General features: G+C 38.4%; 1 protein-coding gene across 2 annotated transcripts in view; it reads left to right on the forward strand.

The window, feature by feature from the left end:
- The window catches only part of Smp_154610.1 (hypothetical protein), a gene marked incomplete at its 5' end in the record, with an annotated part of 44,112 nt that overhangs the window by 19,199 nt on the left and 8,474 nt on the right, over positions 1-16,439 (forward strand). For both annotated transcript variants that reach the window (XM_018791799.1, XM_018791800.1), the window contains 8 exons: positions 6,394-6,456; positions 6,710-6,756; positions 8,492-8,538; positions 11,001-11,044; positions 11,803-11,852; positions 12,987-13,057; positions 13,748-13,877; positions 15,643-15,806. In XM_018791799.1, the coding sequence (XP_018645026.1) occupies positions 6,394-6,456; positions 6,710-6,756; positions 8,492-8,538; positions 11,001-11,044; positions 11,803-11,852; positions 12,987-13,057; positions 13,748-13,877; positions 15,643-15,806 (616 nt within the window). The remainder of the gene's footprint in view (positions 1-6,393; positions 6,457-6,709; positions 6,757-8,491; positions 8,539-11,000; positions 11,045-11,802; positions 11,853-12,986; positions 13,058-13,747; positions 13,878-15,642; positions 15,807-16,439) is intronic.

Raw genomic sequence — 16,439 nt, forward strand, 5'->3', positions numbered from 1 at the left:
ACTAAACTTCCTCTCTCGGTTTCCTCCTCAAGTGTCACTATGGCAAACGATTCTAGTGCGCGAAACGCTGTCCCAGGTCTACTAAAACCTCGCTCCAAACTACACATTGGAGCCTTCAACGTACGTACTTTAAGTCAAATTGGTCAACAGGCCTCCTTAGCTAAAACCCTAGAATCTCGTACCATTGATGTATGCTGTGTCTCCGAAACACGCATACAGGATCCTAGTGTGGTCATTCACTTGACCTCACCTCGTCAAAATGGACAGCCAACGAAATACACCCTTCGTGTATCTGGCGACCCGTCAGCTAGTTCTCGTGGACTTGCAGGTGTAGGCATAGCACTAAGTACAAGGGCAGAACAGGCACTACTAGAATGGATCCCCGTTAACAGTCGCCTGTGTGCTATCCGGCTAAATGGCTCCGTAAGAACTCGGAAGGATAGGGACACACGTCGTTGCCTTTTCGTCGTTTCTGCCTACGCTCCCACTGACTGCAGCCATGATGAAGTGAAAGATGACTTTTACAGAAAGCTCTCTGAGCTTCTTCAGAAAGCTAAGTGCTCAGACATAGTAGTCGTAGCGGGTGACTTTAATGCCCAGGTAGGCAGCTTAAATCAAACAGAAAGACATTTAGGTGTGTGTTTTAGTATTCCGGCTCAACGAACCGATAATGGTGATCGTCTGTTGCAACTATGCTCAGACAATCGTTTATTTCTAGCAAGCACTAATTTTAAGCATAAGGAGAGACATCGTCTAACATGGCGACCACCTTCACCAAACCAACGATGGACTCAAATAGACCATATTGTCATCAGTCATCGTTGGAGAGGCTCAATAGAAGATTGTCGCTCGTATTGGAATACTTGTTTAGACTCTGATCACGCTTTAATACGAGCGCTCATTTGTCTGTGCCTCAATGGACGCAGGAAAAGTACACTAAGAAGACCCATTAGGATTGAACTGGAGGACGAGAAAGCCAAATGCGAATTCCAGAAACAACTGAGTTCACATCTAGGCAGTTCTGTAAACAAGACTGACCTAGATGCTGCTTGGAAAGACATACGAACAGCTGTGGAAACAGCAGTAACATCTATTAGTTATTTAAACCATAGGGCTCCAAAAAACCAGTGGATTTCTTCTAAGTCTATTTCACTGATGGATTCGCGTAAACTCATCCCATCAGGCTCTGAACATGACGAAGAGCGTAAAGAAATTAGATCTAGGTTAACTAAAAGCCTAAGGAACGATCGTGAGCAGTGGTGGGCAACGAAAGCAAAAGAGATGGAAAAGGCAGCGGCTGTAGGCAACACCAGGCAACCATTCAGACTAATAAAAGAAACCGGAATTAAGAAGTCAAGTGTAAGTGAGACAATCTCGGAAAAAGACGGAACCCTTATCTGCTCTCAACCTAAACGTTTAGAACGATGGGCGGAACACTTTAAGGAGCAGTTTAGCTGGCCTTCAGCTACTGCACAACTACCCACTATTCCTAGAAAACCTGAATGGAACATTGAAGTAGGCCCCCCAACCCTACTTGAAGTTCAAAAGGCTATAAGTAATCTGAAACGAGGAAGAGCAGCTGGTCCAGATGGATTGGCTCCAGAGGTCTTTAAATATGGTGGTCCAATTTTAGCGATTAGGTTGACTAATATTCTGGCTAAAATCTGGGAGACGGATGTAATCCCATCTGACTGGTCACAATCTCTGATTGTCCCAATATATAAGAAGGGGCCAAAATCACCCTGTGATAACCATAGAGGGATTAGTCTGACTAACATAGTATCTAAAATACTAGCCTCAATAATTATCGGACGCCTAACTAAGACTCGTGAACTGCAAACACGAGAAAATCAGGCTGGCTTCAGACCTGGTCGTGGCTGTATCGACCACATATTCACCATTCGTCAAGTTTTAGAGCACAGACATGCTTATCGGCGTCCGATAATGATAGTTTTTCTTGACTTGAAAGCAGCATTTGACTCTGTAGACCGAGAGGTTCTGTGGCAGTGTCTGTCATTGAAAGGTGTACCTGAGAAGTACATAAACCTTGTGAAGGCTCTTTACTCGAACACTACCAGTCGAGTGAGAGCTTATGGCGAACTGTTATATGATTTTACAACCTCAAGTGGTGTCCGTCCAGGCTGTCCACTATCCCTATTTTTGTTTAACTTCATTATAGACATGTTGCTGGAAATAACACTCTCGTCGACTGAACTTTCAGGAATTGATCTTCTACCAGGAGGTTCACTTACCGACTTAGAATACGCAGATGACATAGTCCTGTTTGGTGAAGACACTGACAAAATGCAGAGTCTTCTGTTAGAACTGAGTAATAATGCCAGGATGTTTGGGATGCATTTCTCCCCATCCAAATGTAAATTGTTACTCCAGGACTGGCCTGCGTCAACACCTGAACTAAGGATGGGGAGTGAAGTAGTCGAACGCGTTGACAACACTTATCTTGGAAGTCTGATCAGTCCTAATGGGTTGGTGTCTGACGAAATCTCAGCACGGACTCAAAAAGCTCGTTTGGCTTTTGCCAACTTACGTCACCTATGGCGAAGACGAGATATCCGTCTATCAATTAAGGGACGAGTATACTGATCGGCAGTTCGTTCTGTTCTAATTTACGGCTGTGAAACATGGCCATTAAGAGTAGAAGATACTCGTAGGTCACTAGTATTTGACCACAGATGCCTTAGAAATATTGCTCGAATCTGCTGGGATAACCGGGTAAGTAATAGTGAGGTTAGACGCAGGGTATCAGGGAATGATGGTAAATCAGTTGATGAGGTGATGAATCTTCATCGACTGAGATGGTTAGGCCACGTGTTACGTATGCCTGAACATTGATTACCACGACGCGCAATGTTGACTAGTGTAGGGGATGGTTGGAAGAGAGTTAGGGGCGGCCAAACCAAAACATGGCATCAGTGCTTGAAGTCACTAACTCCTAGTCTGAGTCATGTTGGCAGATGCAGACTACCTGGTTGGGGTCCGCGTGACTATCGTAACCAATGGTTGGAGACTCTGTGTGACATGGCTGAGAATCGATCACAATGGCGTAGATGTATACACTCTTTATCTTCCTTTAAACCTTGAGATTAAAATTGCTTCATAACGTTTTTCCTTCCTATACTATATCCTTATATACAACTTTTCTTTATATACTACCACCACTAAAATAATTACTTCTATGAATCCGGTGTTGATCTTGTTGTGCTAACGAGGTATGGCAACTTGGACCGATGCATATATGTGCCTGGTCCTACGTTGTTGCTGACTGACTGACTGAAGTCAAAGCATGAAAATTTTAAATCTAATTATGTTGTGGAACTGTAGACTATGGGAACCTGGTAACGATAAACCTTATTCTATAAAAAAATTAATCTTTTAGACTAGAGTACTCCAACCGTTAAGACAGTTCATACAATGTCTTGACACTTACAATAGTTGCCACATTGCAACTTGATCGATAGATTTTGGTTCCCTTACTTATTTACGCCTATTACCTGTCGTAGAAGAGCGTAGGCCGCCCACCAGGAATTTTTGGCCAGCGTGCTTAAGCTCCGCCTGTAGCTCTTCTATAGTTACTGCCGGTCCCAAGCCCCGGTAAAGGAAGAGGGTTAGGCATGGTGTTAGTGACCCCGTCCAGAAGGAAAACTAACTCGCCGAAAAAACAATTCAACCCTTTTGAACTCTGAGGTGATGGAAAAATTATGACGCCTCATGATGCCAGCCGAGATTCTTCGGGAGTCACGAGACCGATGCCCTTTCTAACAACCAGAGCAACAATTTTTAGAGGTGCATGGAATGTCCGGACAATGTAGGAGACTGGGAAGACCAGTCGAATAGCAGCAGAAATGAGGAGATACAAATTGACAGTACTCGGAATCAGTGAAACCCATTGGACCCAAGTTGGACAGCAAAGGCTAGATACGGGAGAGATGCTTCTGTACTCCGGTCAAGAAGAGGAAAATACTGCACATACTCAGGAAGTTGCTCTAGTACTGTCCAGAGAAGCACGAAATGCACTGTAGGATGGGAATCTCATGGATCCACAATCATCAAAGCATCATTCAAAACAAAGAAGGAGGGTATTACAATGAGTGTCATCCTATGTTGTGAACCAACCAATGATAGCAACGATGACGATAAAGATTTGTTTTACGAGAGGCTGCAATCGATCATTCCGAAGTGCTCAGGAAAGGACGGCGGAAAAACCTGCAACAGAAGGGAATATGATACAACGAAGTAACTGGCAGGTAGATATAGCAAACCAGAGAAACCAGTCAAGGACAAAGAAAGAAAGACAATCACTGAGATTCAAGAACAGAGGAAAAGATGGGCAGAATACTTCGAGGAACTGCTGAAAAGACCAGCCCCATTGAATCCACCGGACATCGAAGCAGCACACACTGACCTTCCTATATCTGTCACTTCACCGACTATCGAGGAATTCAAGATGGCCATCAGACAAATCAAAAGTGGGAAAGAAGTAGGGCCTGATAATATACCAGCCGAAGCACCGAAGTCACACAGGAAAGTAACTACAAACATGCTTCACCTTCTATTCAAGAAGATGTGGGAGGAAGAACAAGTGCCAACGTACTGGAAAGGAGGATACCTCATCAAGATACCAAAGAAAGGAGATCTGAGTAAATGTGAGAATTACAGAGGCATCAGTTTTTTGTCAGTACCAGCAAAAGTTTTCAACAGAGTGTTGCTGAACCGGATGAAAGACGCAGTAGACGCCCAACTTCGAGATCAACAGGCTGGATTCTGTAAGGATCGGTCGTGCACAGACTGAATTGCGACACTACGGATCATCGTTGAACAATCAGTTGAGTGAAACCCGTCACTATACATCAACTTCGTTGACTATGAGAAGGAGTTTGACAGTATGGACAGGAGAACATTATGGAAACTTCTCCGACACCATGGAGTTCTTGAGTAGATTTTCAACATTATCCGGAACTCATACGACGGACTACAGTTCAGAGTCGTGCATCTAGGACAGCGTATATGAAAAGGACGAATGTTAACTAGAAAGAACTTGAAAGGATTTCTCAGGACAGGGTTGGATGGAGAATGCTGGTGGAGTGGACTATGCTCCTCCACGAGGGGTAACAGGCGTAAGTAATGAGTGTGTAAGTTAATGTTTTGGTATGACTGTTTTCTACGTTATAAGATTTCTGACTTCCTTGCCGAACCTCCCTCTTTACCAGGGATTGGGTTCAGGAGTAAAACTAAAAGAGCTATATGTAGCAACCAATTAGTTAAAACATATAGTAATAACAGCAACATTGCGGCTTGTAAATGGAACAGTGTATTGATAAAACCGATTCCTATTACAATCGCCTTTTTTCATAGGTTCTTGAATTCATCATTATTGCGTTCAGAGTACCTCTGGTGAACACTTACTCAAATTTAGTCCCCATGTAGGACGACTTTTACTGTCAAAATAGGTCGATCGTGTACTAAAAACTCATAATTCTACTACTAATTTCTGCTATTAGTGTGCTAATTATTTTTACTGTTTGCATCAAATATGTATGCAGTGCTATTGCCTCTACAGTTTTTGCTGATATACAGATTTTAGAAAGGTACACTGTTATTTGTTGCTCCCTAAATTCCTATTTCTATCTGTCGACTGTATTTTTAAACCCTATTTTTAAGCACAAGTTACGTCACGAAAGTGTCAGTCTGTTTAAGGAATAGTGCTTTCACTGGTAAAATAAATTTACCGAGCTCTCAACTAACGTACCAGTCCAAATATGTTCACTTATCCGTCAAATTTCATCCTCTAACTTTAATTCATTGATCATAAGTTCACTGGTTTATTTGAGATCACAAACAACCAGTCATCGGTTTGTTATCTCAACGAAATTTAACTGTCTCTATAACTATGATGATTTTCTAGAGCCTATAGTTAATAATCTAGATATTTTATTAAAAGAATTATCGAGTTCTTGACCTTAATGCTGGACACGGCGAGTCCACCTATGAGAGCTGGAAAACCCTGATTCCAAACCAATGGTGCACATGGACTCTAGTATCCTGAAGGAACAAATGGCGTGTGAATCAACCGTTGGTCACCGACAACCATGGGACTGCATCTCCTTACGATGCTCCACTGCCTTGTGGATCAGACCTTTAGGTCAAAGGCTCGGGGTGTGGCCCCCTAAGAAAACCACCTGCTTCAATCTGGGCACCTGGGCAGTATCACAGCCCCCACACAAATCGAATGAGATTTGTGAGGCGCATATTTATCTGGTGCTTCCTTGTACCAATATTTATGTGTTTAAATAATAATAACGACCTTAATGCTTTCCATCTGCTTTATTATTTAATTTTTTTTGTATTTGTTTGCCACTCATTTTTTTCTTTTAGGATGTCACGTTTGCTCATGGTGGTTGGATGTTATCGAAATTGAGAGATGCTGATGTACCAACGGTACGTTTCGTGCACATGAATAGTTTATGAATTATATGCATATCCTTGTAATTTGTCACATTTTGCATTAGTTAAAATCAATTATCTGTTGTATTTTTTTGTGTGAGATAGTAAGATTGTTAACCTGTGATAAGTAGTATGTCTGTGTTCTGATATTTTAAGAAGTTTGAGGATATGATCATATCCCTAAAGTAGACTGCATTTGTTTGAATATGTATTTCATGATGACATTTTCTTTTTTCCATTATTCAAGCACATCATGGCAAAACTTTCTTCTAGTCGATCTGTGGCACTATCTTCGTAAGTTTGATGATTATCTTTTGTTTTTCAAATCCAATTCAAGTCGGTAAAGCTAGTTATACATCAGTAATTCAGGCTTGTTGTTAATATCCACCATCACTTTATTTATGTGTAGGTAGAAATTCCACGTGGGTAGAATACTCGAAGCATTTTGTTTTCATAAGGGCGTTATTCTCTTAGCCCTCATTTCAGGCAACTAATTCACATATCAGTGGGAAAATATCAGGATATCCAGTCCTATTGTGACTGAAAATCGGAGTAGTTTCGTGTGCCATGTTTCTTTTAATACTCATGTGGTTCGAATACTCACATGGCTTGATATCAGGCTATTCCAACTCCTAAGAGGGCCTGTTAATGCATCATCCAGGTTTAAGTTCCCCTTTTTATTTTCTCACATTAAAAAAATACATCCCTGTCGGATTAATGCAATGGGTAGATTTTCTCAGACAGAAACTATACGCTACTCCTTTAAAAATTTATCTTGGAGGTTCTCACCAGTCAGTTATGTGCAAAGTAGAACTTGACACATGTGTGTCAAATCTAGTTACTGTCACACAGTTTTTGATCATTACTTTAATAGTATATCCTAAAATATATAATTCAGTTGAAAATCCAACCAGAAATACTTCTTTTAGTTTGGTTTGTTCCTCTCACTTTTGCGAGGAATGTAAGAGAGATAAAGGTGGGATCGTTATTGGTTTCTAATTTAAGCCGTTTCAGAAAATAACTCAGGTCACTGAGTTGCGCCATTTCACTGTACCGAATCGTAAACTGTCGTAGCTTGAGTATCATCACTCAGTTAAACAATATCAATCGTATACTCAAGATTAGAAAGGTTTTCCCAGGAAACTGATCCACACTACTATTACTACTACTGTAGTGAACAGAACACTAGTTGGGGACAATCGGATGTATTTAAACACAGATTACAGACTATCTCACTAAATTCTGTTAACCATACAGCGAACAGTTAATTTGCAAATTGACAACCGATTGTCTCAATCTTCACTGTTCTTTCTGTAAATATCAATTCATTTCCAATTTCATTGTTTGTGCATTTTCCTACCAATTGCGCTTTATTACAGTTCTATTCTTATCGGTCTTCTGCCGAAATACATTTTATGTCTGACCATCGCCATATATTACTTATATGGATAAAGGTAGACTACGTTACTACTACCTACTTCCATGAGTAACGCTTTCAGAATGTCATCGATGGCAAAGTTGTGGGGAAATGATGAAACTAAGCATTACTGGCTAACTCTAATGTTGGAATGGAACAATGCAGAGAGGTGGTTGTATGTCTTCTTTGTGTCTGAGGTGTTGTATACCAATCCTTCAAGATATTAATAAACCTCTCAGACATACTATTCTTAAACAGACAATGTAAAAGCGCAATCTCATTTAATATAACATCGGTGGCGTTTGCCAATGAACTCTCATGATTTTACTGGTATTCAACAATCAGGCGCCTGATCTTTTAAGGATCTTCATAGGAATTCGTAATATAAGATTGTTTTATGTAAAGGCTACTTTAATTTTGTATATTATTTATTATGTCTGAAATAGTCTTGAGAGGAGTAACATTTATTATCACTATTCTAACTGTATCAATTTGCGAGCTTCACAGTTTATATCTTTATTTGCATGATTATCTGATTTTATCAATAAATTCGATCAATGTATAATTCCCCGAATCCTTACTTTTTTTTTCTATTATGGTTATCCATTTCAGATTTTCAAATATAAACGTTCTACTTTTTGATGATCGAGCGAGCAATGGTAAGCACACAGTCAGTTAAAGATCATTCTTTTAAAGAGTATTGTTTGGTTTATCCACCTGGTCTTCTATGTGGGTTGTACTATCATTAGTTACTGATTCTGAAAGAAGATTATAACTGGTTTGTAAATACCCATGAATGTCGAGTCGTTATGCCGTTATTATGCAGATTAAGAGAATTTTTCTTTTACACTGCTATCGCTGAAGATATGGTACTATAACTATTTTGATTATAATATCTCACTTTTGTGATTATCACTTCATTCATTTTTGAAGTGCCTTTGAATGAGTTATCACATCGCCATTAACGGTGGCTTTTTCCTCTTGATTATATTAGTCATTTTTGTCAATGAGTCATTAAAAGTATAGCATCAATTCAAGTTTCCGCACCATATCATGGCATTTAGTAATATCATGTTAATTGCCAAAATTATTGACCTACCTAAAACTAATCAGATTGTTGGAAACCCGAGAAAAGCTTATTCGGATAGAGGTGGTTTAGTTACTGTTCTGTTTCATGAAGCATCAACCACTTCTTCAAATGTTAAAACATCTCCATAATTATAGCACGCTATCAGTCGTTGTAATTTTTGGTATCATAGCTACATTCGTTTCGTTAAATAAGATTGTTCTTTGGGATTGTTTGCGTTCTTCCTGCCATCCTAATCAAGTAAGTTGAAGAACAATAAGACTAAAAGCAACAAACTCACGGTCTGTAGGGGATGTCTTATTGCTGACTGTATTGTTCTACTGCAATGAGGTGTTTTTCTCAAGCAGTCAACATCTAAAGAAATGTTGCCTTGTCACAAAGGTATTGCCTGTTACCCCTCGTGGAGGAGCATAGGCCGCTCACCAGTTCTGGTTAGCGTTTTTTCAGCGAGTTAGTTTTCTACAGGATGGGGTCGCTAAACCCATGCCCAACCCTCCTCCTTTACCCGGGCTTGGGACCGGCAGTAACTCTATAAGAGCTACAGGCGGAGTTACAAAGGTATGAATGTGTTAAAAAAAGTAGATTCTAAAAATAACAAACTTCACCTTAACCCATATATTTCGATCTCTAGCGGAAATATGATTTAAGCTTTATGATTGGATTTTTTAAATTTATTAATACAAAGCAATTTTGAGAACTCAAGTTTCAGAGAAAGACAGATTTTATCGATCTACTTCTTAACGATGAATTCTGATTATCATAAGCCGCAATATTTTGTTCAAGGTAGTTTTCGAGTGGTCGCTTACAAAACTTTGTCAACTGTTACATTCCTCTCTTTTTTGGGCGGTGCTTGATATATATGGTTTGAATATTTGAAAGGCTTTTTCACCGTTATCGGTTAGATGTGTTATTATTACAATCGACATTTGTAAATCCCATCTGTTGTTATGAGAAAACATGATACCGGATGTCTTAAGTAAATGCATTGCTCAATTTAATCAACAATACTATTTCACACTCGAACCCTAAATTGCTGCTTGGAGTTGTGTAATTTTTTTCACCTATCTACTTCTCTCTGTAAAACTTGAATGTGAAAATGTTTTCAATGTCGCTTGACTAGATCACCACTATATGAATGCCTGGGCATTATGTCATTGTAGCAGCTACGGTTATGATCTTTTTTTTACCAATTATATGTGGTTTATAATTCAATAGAGAATGGGCTAATAATTTCCTCATATATTACGATCAGCAACAAGATTAAGATGTTATCAGATGCCTGGTTCGTTTCGTTTACTCATCTTTTGAGAATTTGACATATTAAAAATGTTTGACAATAGTCATTGGCACACAGCTATTGTAAAACTTCATCAGTTGAGATGGCTGGGACACGTGTTACGTATACCCAACCACCGACTGCCCCGACGTGCAATGCTTTATAGTGTAGGAGCAGGTTGGAAGAAAGCTAGGGGAGGCCAGACCAATACATGGCATAAATCCATGAAGTCACTGACAAGTGGACTGAGCCATGTTGGTAGGTGTAGACTACCTGGTTGGGATTCGCGAGATGATAGCAATCGATGGTTATAGACCTTGAGTGACATGGCTGAAAATCGTTTGCAATGGTGAAGGTGCATCCACTCTTTGTGTTCTACCAAATTCTAATCTGAATTCTTCATGTCTCCATCTTTTTTCTCCTTCCAAGTTAATTTCACTGGATTATACTCCTTAAATAACATCTTCAAACCCTAATCTTTCACATAATGCTTAAACTCTTACTACTTCTACCACTATGGGATTTGAATCGACAACTGGATCTCTGTGGTAATGTGGTATGGCAACTCGAACTGATGTACGTACGTACGAAGTTCTACGTTGTAACTGACTGACTAACAAAGCTATTGTGTACACACGTAATTCATTATTAATAAATGTATTGTCATACATATTGAAAATTGTTGGAATATATATATAGATATGCCGCCTTTTCACATATTCATTACTTGACTTTTTTTCAACTTTTGTAATATAAAGCAGACGGAAGAAACAAAGATGAAGATCCAGTAACTAATCAAGTGGTATGTTGTGTACATAATACATATTTTTATAAAGTGAAATGCATAGTTATAATTTCCCATAAATAAAACGTTTTCTATATATAAAACTCTTGAAATATTGATTGTAACGCAAACTTGTGTTATTGTTATAACTTGTGACCTGGATGCTCTGTTAATGTATGACGTGATAAGACCGCCAATCACAGAGCAGCAAATTATCGATTGGAACAGTGACAAACGAAAACCGTACGAGCAGTTTAAAATACCTGTCGATCTTGTTTTCTGCCTAGCGCAGCCAGTTAAGTCCAGAACACCAGTCTCAGCCTCTGAGGTGTGAATCATTATATTTCAAACATACTGATCAAATAGACCACATCGTACCATAAAATAAAAAATAACGTTTATACAAGATTCAACCAAAAGTGGCTGTGAATAGGGGGAAAAGTAATTGATAAACTGAGGATAACTCAAGAACAGTAAATCGTATATTAATAGTATATGGGTCAAAATAAAGCTTATAATAAGAGGGACATGCATTTGAATAGTTTAATTAGTTAACAATTATACAATAAAAATATATGTATCATATTGGTCCATAAATAGTTCTCAAATGTTACCATTCATAATTCTTATCGGAACATAACCGTAATAATATATGCTACATCTATTGAATGCTGACGATTATTCATCACGCTTCCTCATAGTGCGTATCATTTTGCATGTTTTTTCGGTCTTGTTTATTTTACACTCTGTTCATAATTATTTTAATGTTTTTACAGAAGCTGCTCCCTGAAGAATCTATACCTACTACCGCCGAATCACTTGTCAAGTAAGAAAGTTATTTGATCTTCACAACTACTGAGTTGACATATATTATAATGCTTTCAATTGAATACAGTGTTAGTCAACCATTTGTAATCAGCGTAGTGCCTGGAATATATTGTAATCTAGTCATTATGTAAATGTTGTCACGCGATAAGATTACTTTTTTCCTCATCGATATTACCTTCTTTTTCCCTACTGAGTTAAAAAACAGTCCTGATTTTATGATTGTTCTCATTCATATACTAAATTCACTTTGAAAGCACATTGTTTGATTATTGTTATTAAGTAATTGTGGTATTCAAGTTGATTTTTCGAAGTAGTGCAATAGCATATCTAAACCTTCTGACCGTCTTTTCATTTCGCTCACCCGGAATTTCAAAAAAATGGTAACCTTTAAGTTTTATTCTACGTCTTTTTTTATTCAGGGTGTAATTTCTTCCAGGACAATTATATTTTTTATTTATTTAAACATAGATATTGGTACAAGGAAACACCAGATACATATGCGCCTCACAAATCTCATTTAATTTGTGTGAGGGCTATGATACTGCCCAGGTGCCCAAACTGAAGTCAGGTGGTTTTCCTTAGGGGGCCACACTCGGAGCCTTCGACCTGACGGTCTGATCCACAAGGCAGTGGAGCATCGTGAGGAGATGCAGTTCCATGGTAGCCGGTGACTAACGATTGATTCATTCATACGCATTTTTTCCCTCAGGATAGTGAACCCATGTGCACCATTGATTTGGAATCAGGGTTTTCCAACTCCCCCCTAGGGGACTCGCTTTGTCCACCAACCCGGTTAAAGCACCGGACATTCGGTTTTCGTCCTCTCAATTTCGTAAACAACAGTAATGCCACGATAAGGCAATGAGTAGGACTTCCCTGGTAGAGGCTATATACGCGTGGTCATGTGAGAGAATTCGGGGAGGGAGAGCGGACTCTCCCCACTCTCGGCTGTACCAGGGCATTTGTTGGCCTTCCAGGACAATAGTTTATTACTTCATAACATAATAGTCGAAACCCAAGTATTGTTTACAATCTTCTTTTGGGTTCAAACCAAATACTTTTTTTTTAATTTTCAAACAAAATAAGCATTCTTTTACTCACTTTTCATTGAATTCATTATCTCATATTACAGAGCATCAAAAAATGATCCTGAAGAATTGGAAAAGGAATTAAAGTCAATTGAAAAGTCATGGAGATTACAAAGTATGTCTGTTATTTAGTTTTTATTTAAGATTTCATTGCGTAGAAATTTTATAATTTGTTATTGTTATATCCTAGCGAAGACATAAGTACGGATAACTTACGGGACCTATTATTGGACTATTATTCTACGTATATTCTGATTGTATAACTATTGAGTAACTAGATTGTGTATATCTATATTCATCTTATTATAGGCTTCAGTTTGATCTATGAATTATTACTGTACGATTTACTGTTCTTAAATTTGACTCAGTTTATTGATTATTGTCTCCCATGTTCACAGCCACATTTGGCTTGATCCTGTACAAATATTATTTTCTATTTTATGGTGTGATATCTGTCTGTCTGGTATATAAACAAAGTATGCTCGAAATAAATGATTCGCATAACAGAAGCTGTCATTGGTGTTCTGGACTGAATTAGAAGGGCTAGGCGGACAAAGGATCAATAAGGATACTAGACTGCTCATACCTGTCGAACGTCAATGACTTGGCACAGTATTAAGATTAGACAAGTCGTATTCCCATTTATGGATAATTCACGTGAATGAAAACCAATAACGAATTAGGATACGTCCTTGGTTTATCCAGTAAAGTCACAACAAATTTGCGACGGCCTTGATCAAGTCATCACAGTTATTATTTTAAAATAAATAATTTCTAATTTATTTTTATTTTTTCTTACTTCAAGAGAAATTCATTTTATTGAGTTATCTTGTAAATCTTGGATCAGAAGATGTCGTTGAACGTGTATTACGATTTTTACCGGATGAACATAAACGACAACTTGAACCAATGAAATCAATCGCACATATAATAAAGTGAGTATATATTGTAGAGATGAAAAAAATATATTAGAATGAATTATTTTATCTAATTAAAGTTTGACAACATCATATGTTATCATACATGATTCATATAAGTCCTTTTTAAAGTTGTCAACTTCTAGTGACTTTATTTGCTATGGTATACGTTTAACCTACTGAAATAGTGGTCGTTGAATACATGTTGTTGTTGTTTTTTTTTCACGAATGGGCCCTTTATAATTTTTAATTTAAATTTTTGACAAACCGATACAATATGTTTAAGTATAGGGTGCTCACGAGATCAGTTCATTTTCATTTCATTGTCTGTTACTCCCAATAGAGCATAGACCGCCGACCAGTATTCTCAAACCTACTCTGTCCTGGACTTTTCTTTTTAGTTCTATCCGCCTGTAGCTCCTCTGGAGGCTACTGCCGGTCCCAAGCCTGGGTAGAGGGGAAGGGTTGCGCATGGGGTCAGCGACTCCATCCCGTAGAAACCAACTCGCTAAAAAAACGCTAACCAGAAAAATTATTCAAACTTTGCCCTGAGAGTTGAAGAAATAATTATGACGCCTCATAATGAAAGCCGAGTTCCTTCGGAAGTCATGAGGCCTATGCACCTTCTAACAACAAGAGCAACAATTTTTATAGGTCCATGGAACGTCCGGACAATGTGGAAGACCGGAAGAGTCAAATTGCTACAGAAATGAGGAAATACACGCTGGAGGTGCTTCGAATCAGTGAAACAGGAGATCAGTTAATTAATTTAAATTCTCAGTTGAAATAATAGTGGTAAATAAGAGTTCATTTAACAATAAATGAATAATTAGCAACAATAAGTAAACTTCTATTCAAAAATATTAATACCTAACTATTGTACCATCATATAAGATTTATTCCTTATACTATATTTCAATAAACATCGTGGATTTGTTATTGTGTAAATAATGGCGGTGTGGATCTGCTGTCTAGAGAACGACTTCTCGACCTCGAGTATGCGGATGATATTGTCTTACTGTGCGATAATGCCCAAGGCATGCAATCTGCACTTAATCAGTTGGCAATCAGTGTCCGCAGGTACGGTATGTGCTTTGCACCCTCCAAGTGCAAAGTACTCGTACAAGACTGGCAGGATTCTCATCCTGTACTCACCTTGGATGGTAAGCAGATTGAAGTAGTTGAGAAGTTCGTGTATCTAGGTAGCTACATAAGTGCTGGTGGTGGTGTGAGTGATGAGATCAATGCACGTGTAATGAAAGCCAGAGCGGCTTATGTCAATTTGGACCATCTTTGGCACCTTCGTGATGTGGCTAGAGACGTTATCAGATGTGGCTCAGAATAGAAGCCAGAGACGATCCTGCTGTAACCTTTTACTTCATAAAGAGTGGTTCTAACTTTCTTAACTGAGAGAGTTTTTCTGGCTGTACATTTCAGTTCCCCCCATCATTACTCTTCTCTTTTTTCATCCTATTTTTTTTCTTTTATATATACGCATCTTCCCCTTTTCTCTTCTCATTCTCGTTGTTTTGTGTGGCGCATCTGTATCTGGTGCCCCTTTGTACCAATATGTATGTGTTTAAATAAATAACAGTGGTGAAAAAATTATTCAACTTCCAATCCAATAAAAGCGTAAAATTTAACTGTAACAGTATTCTTATATCAGAATTCTTATTTTCTGTTTAACCAATATAGGCGCTGAATTGTCCTTATCAGTTCAGATTGTCTTTGTTTAATTAATGTAATAGATATTGTTGTCTATTCGTTGTTTATCATATTACAGATCATCCTTAGCAAATGCAAATTGTGACAAACCATCTTCAGAAAGTGTGAAGCAGTCAATTGAAAATTTACAAAATCTTTCATCTCAAGATTTATACGTTACAATGAGGGGTCCACACTTGGATACACTTTTCAGATGTTGGCCAACTGAACAAATTCCCGACTGTATGTTATCTTTTGAAGAATTTTTTTACTTGTAAAATCAATTAGTCACATCATTTCAAGGTCAATTTTAAAATTTGTATTCGTTGTTAGAATATTTATTCTCTACTTATTTTCACTCGGTAGTTCAGTTGAGATGGCTGAGACACGTGTGACGTATACCCAACCACCGACTGCCCCGACGTGCAATGCTTTATAGTGTAGGAGCAGGTTGGAAGAAAGCTAGGGGAGGCCAGACCAATACATGGCATAAATCCATGAAGTCACTGACAAGTGGACTGAGCCATGTTGGTAGGTGTAGACTACCTGGTTGGGATTCGCGAGATGATAGCAATCGATGGTTAGAGATTTTGAGTGACATGGCTGAAAATCGTTTGCAATGGTGAAGGTGCATCCACTCTTTGTGCTCTGCCAAAGTGTAATCTGAATTCTTCATATTTCTATCTTTTTTCTCTTTTCAAATTTATTTCACTGTATTATACTCCTTCAATAACATCTTCAAACCCTAATCTTTCACATAATGCTTAAACTCTTACTACTTCTACCACTATGGGATTTGAATCGACAACTGGATCTCTGTGGTAATGTGGTATGGCAACTCGAACTGATGTACGTACGTACGAAGTCCTACGTTGT

Source organism: Schistosoma mansoni (assembly GCF_000237925.1).
Source record: "Schistosoma mansoni, WGS project CABG00000000 data, chromosome 1 unplaced supercontig 0071, strain Puerto Rico, whole genome shotgun sequence".
Lineage (NCBI taxonomy): Eukaryota > Metazoa > Platyhelminthes > Trematoda > Strigeidida > Schistosomatidae > Schistosoma > Schistosoma mansoni.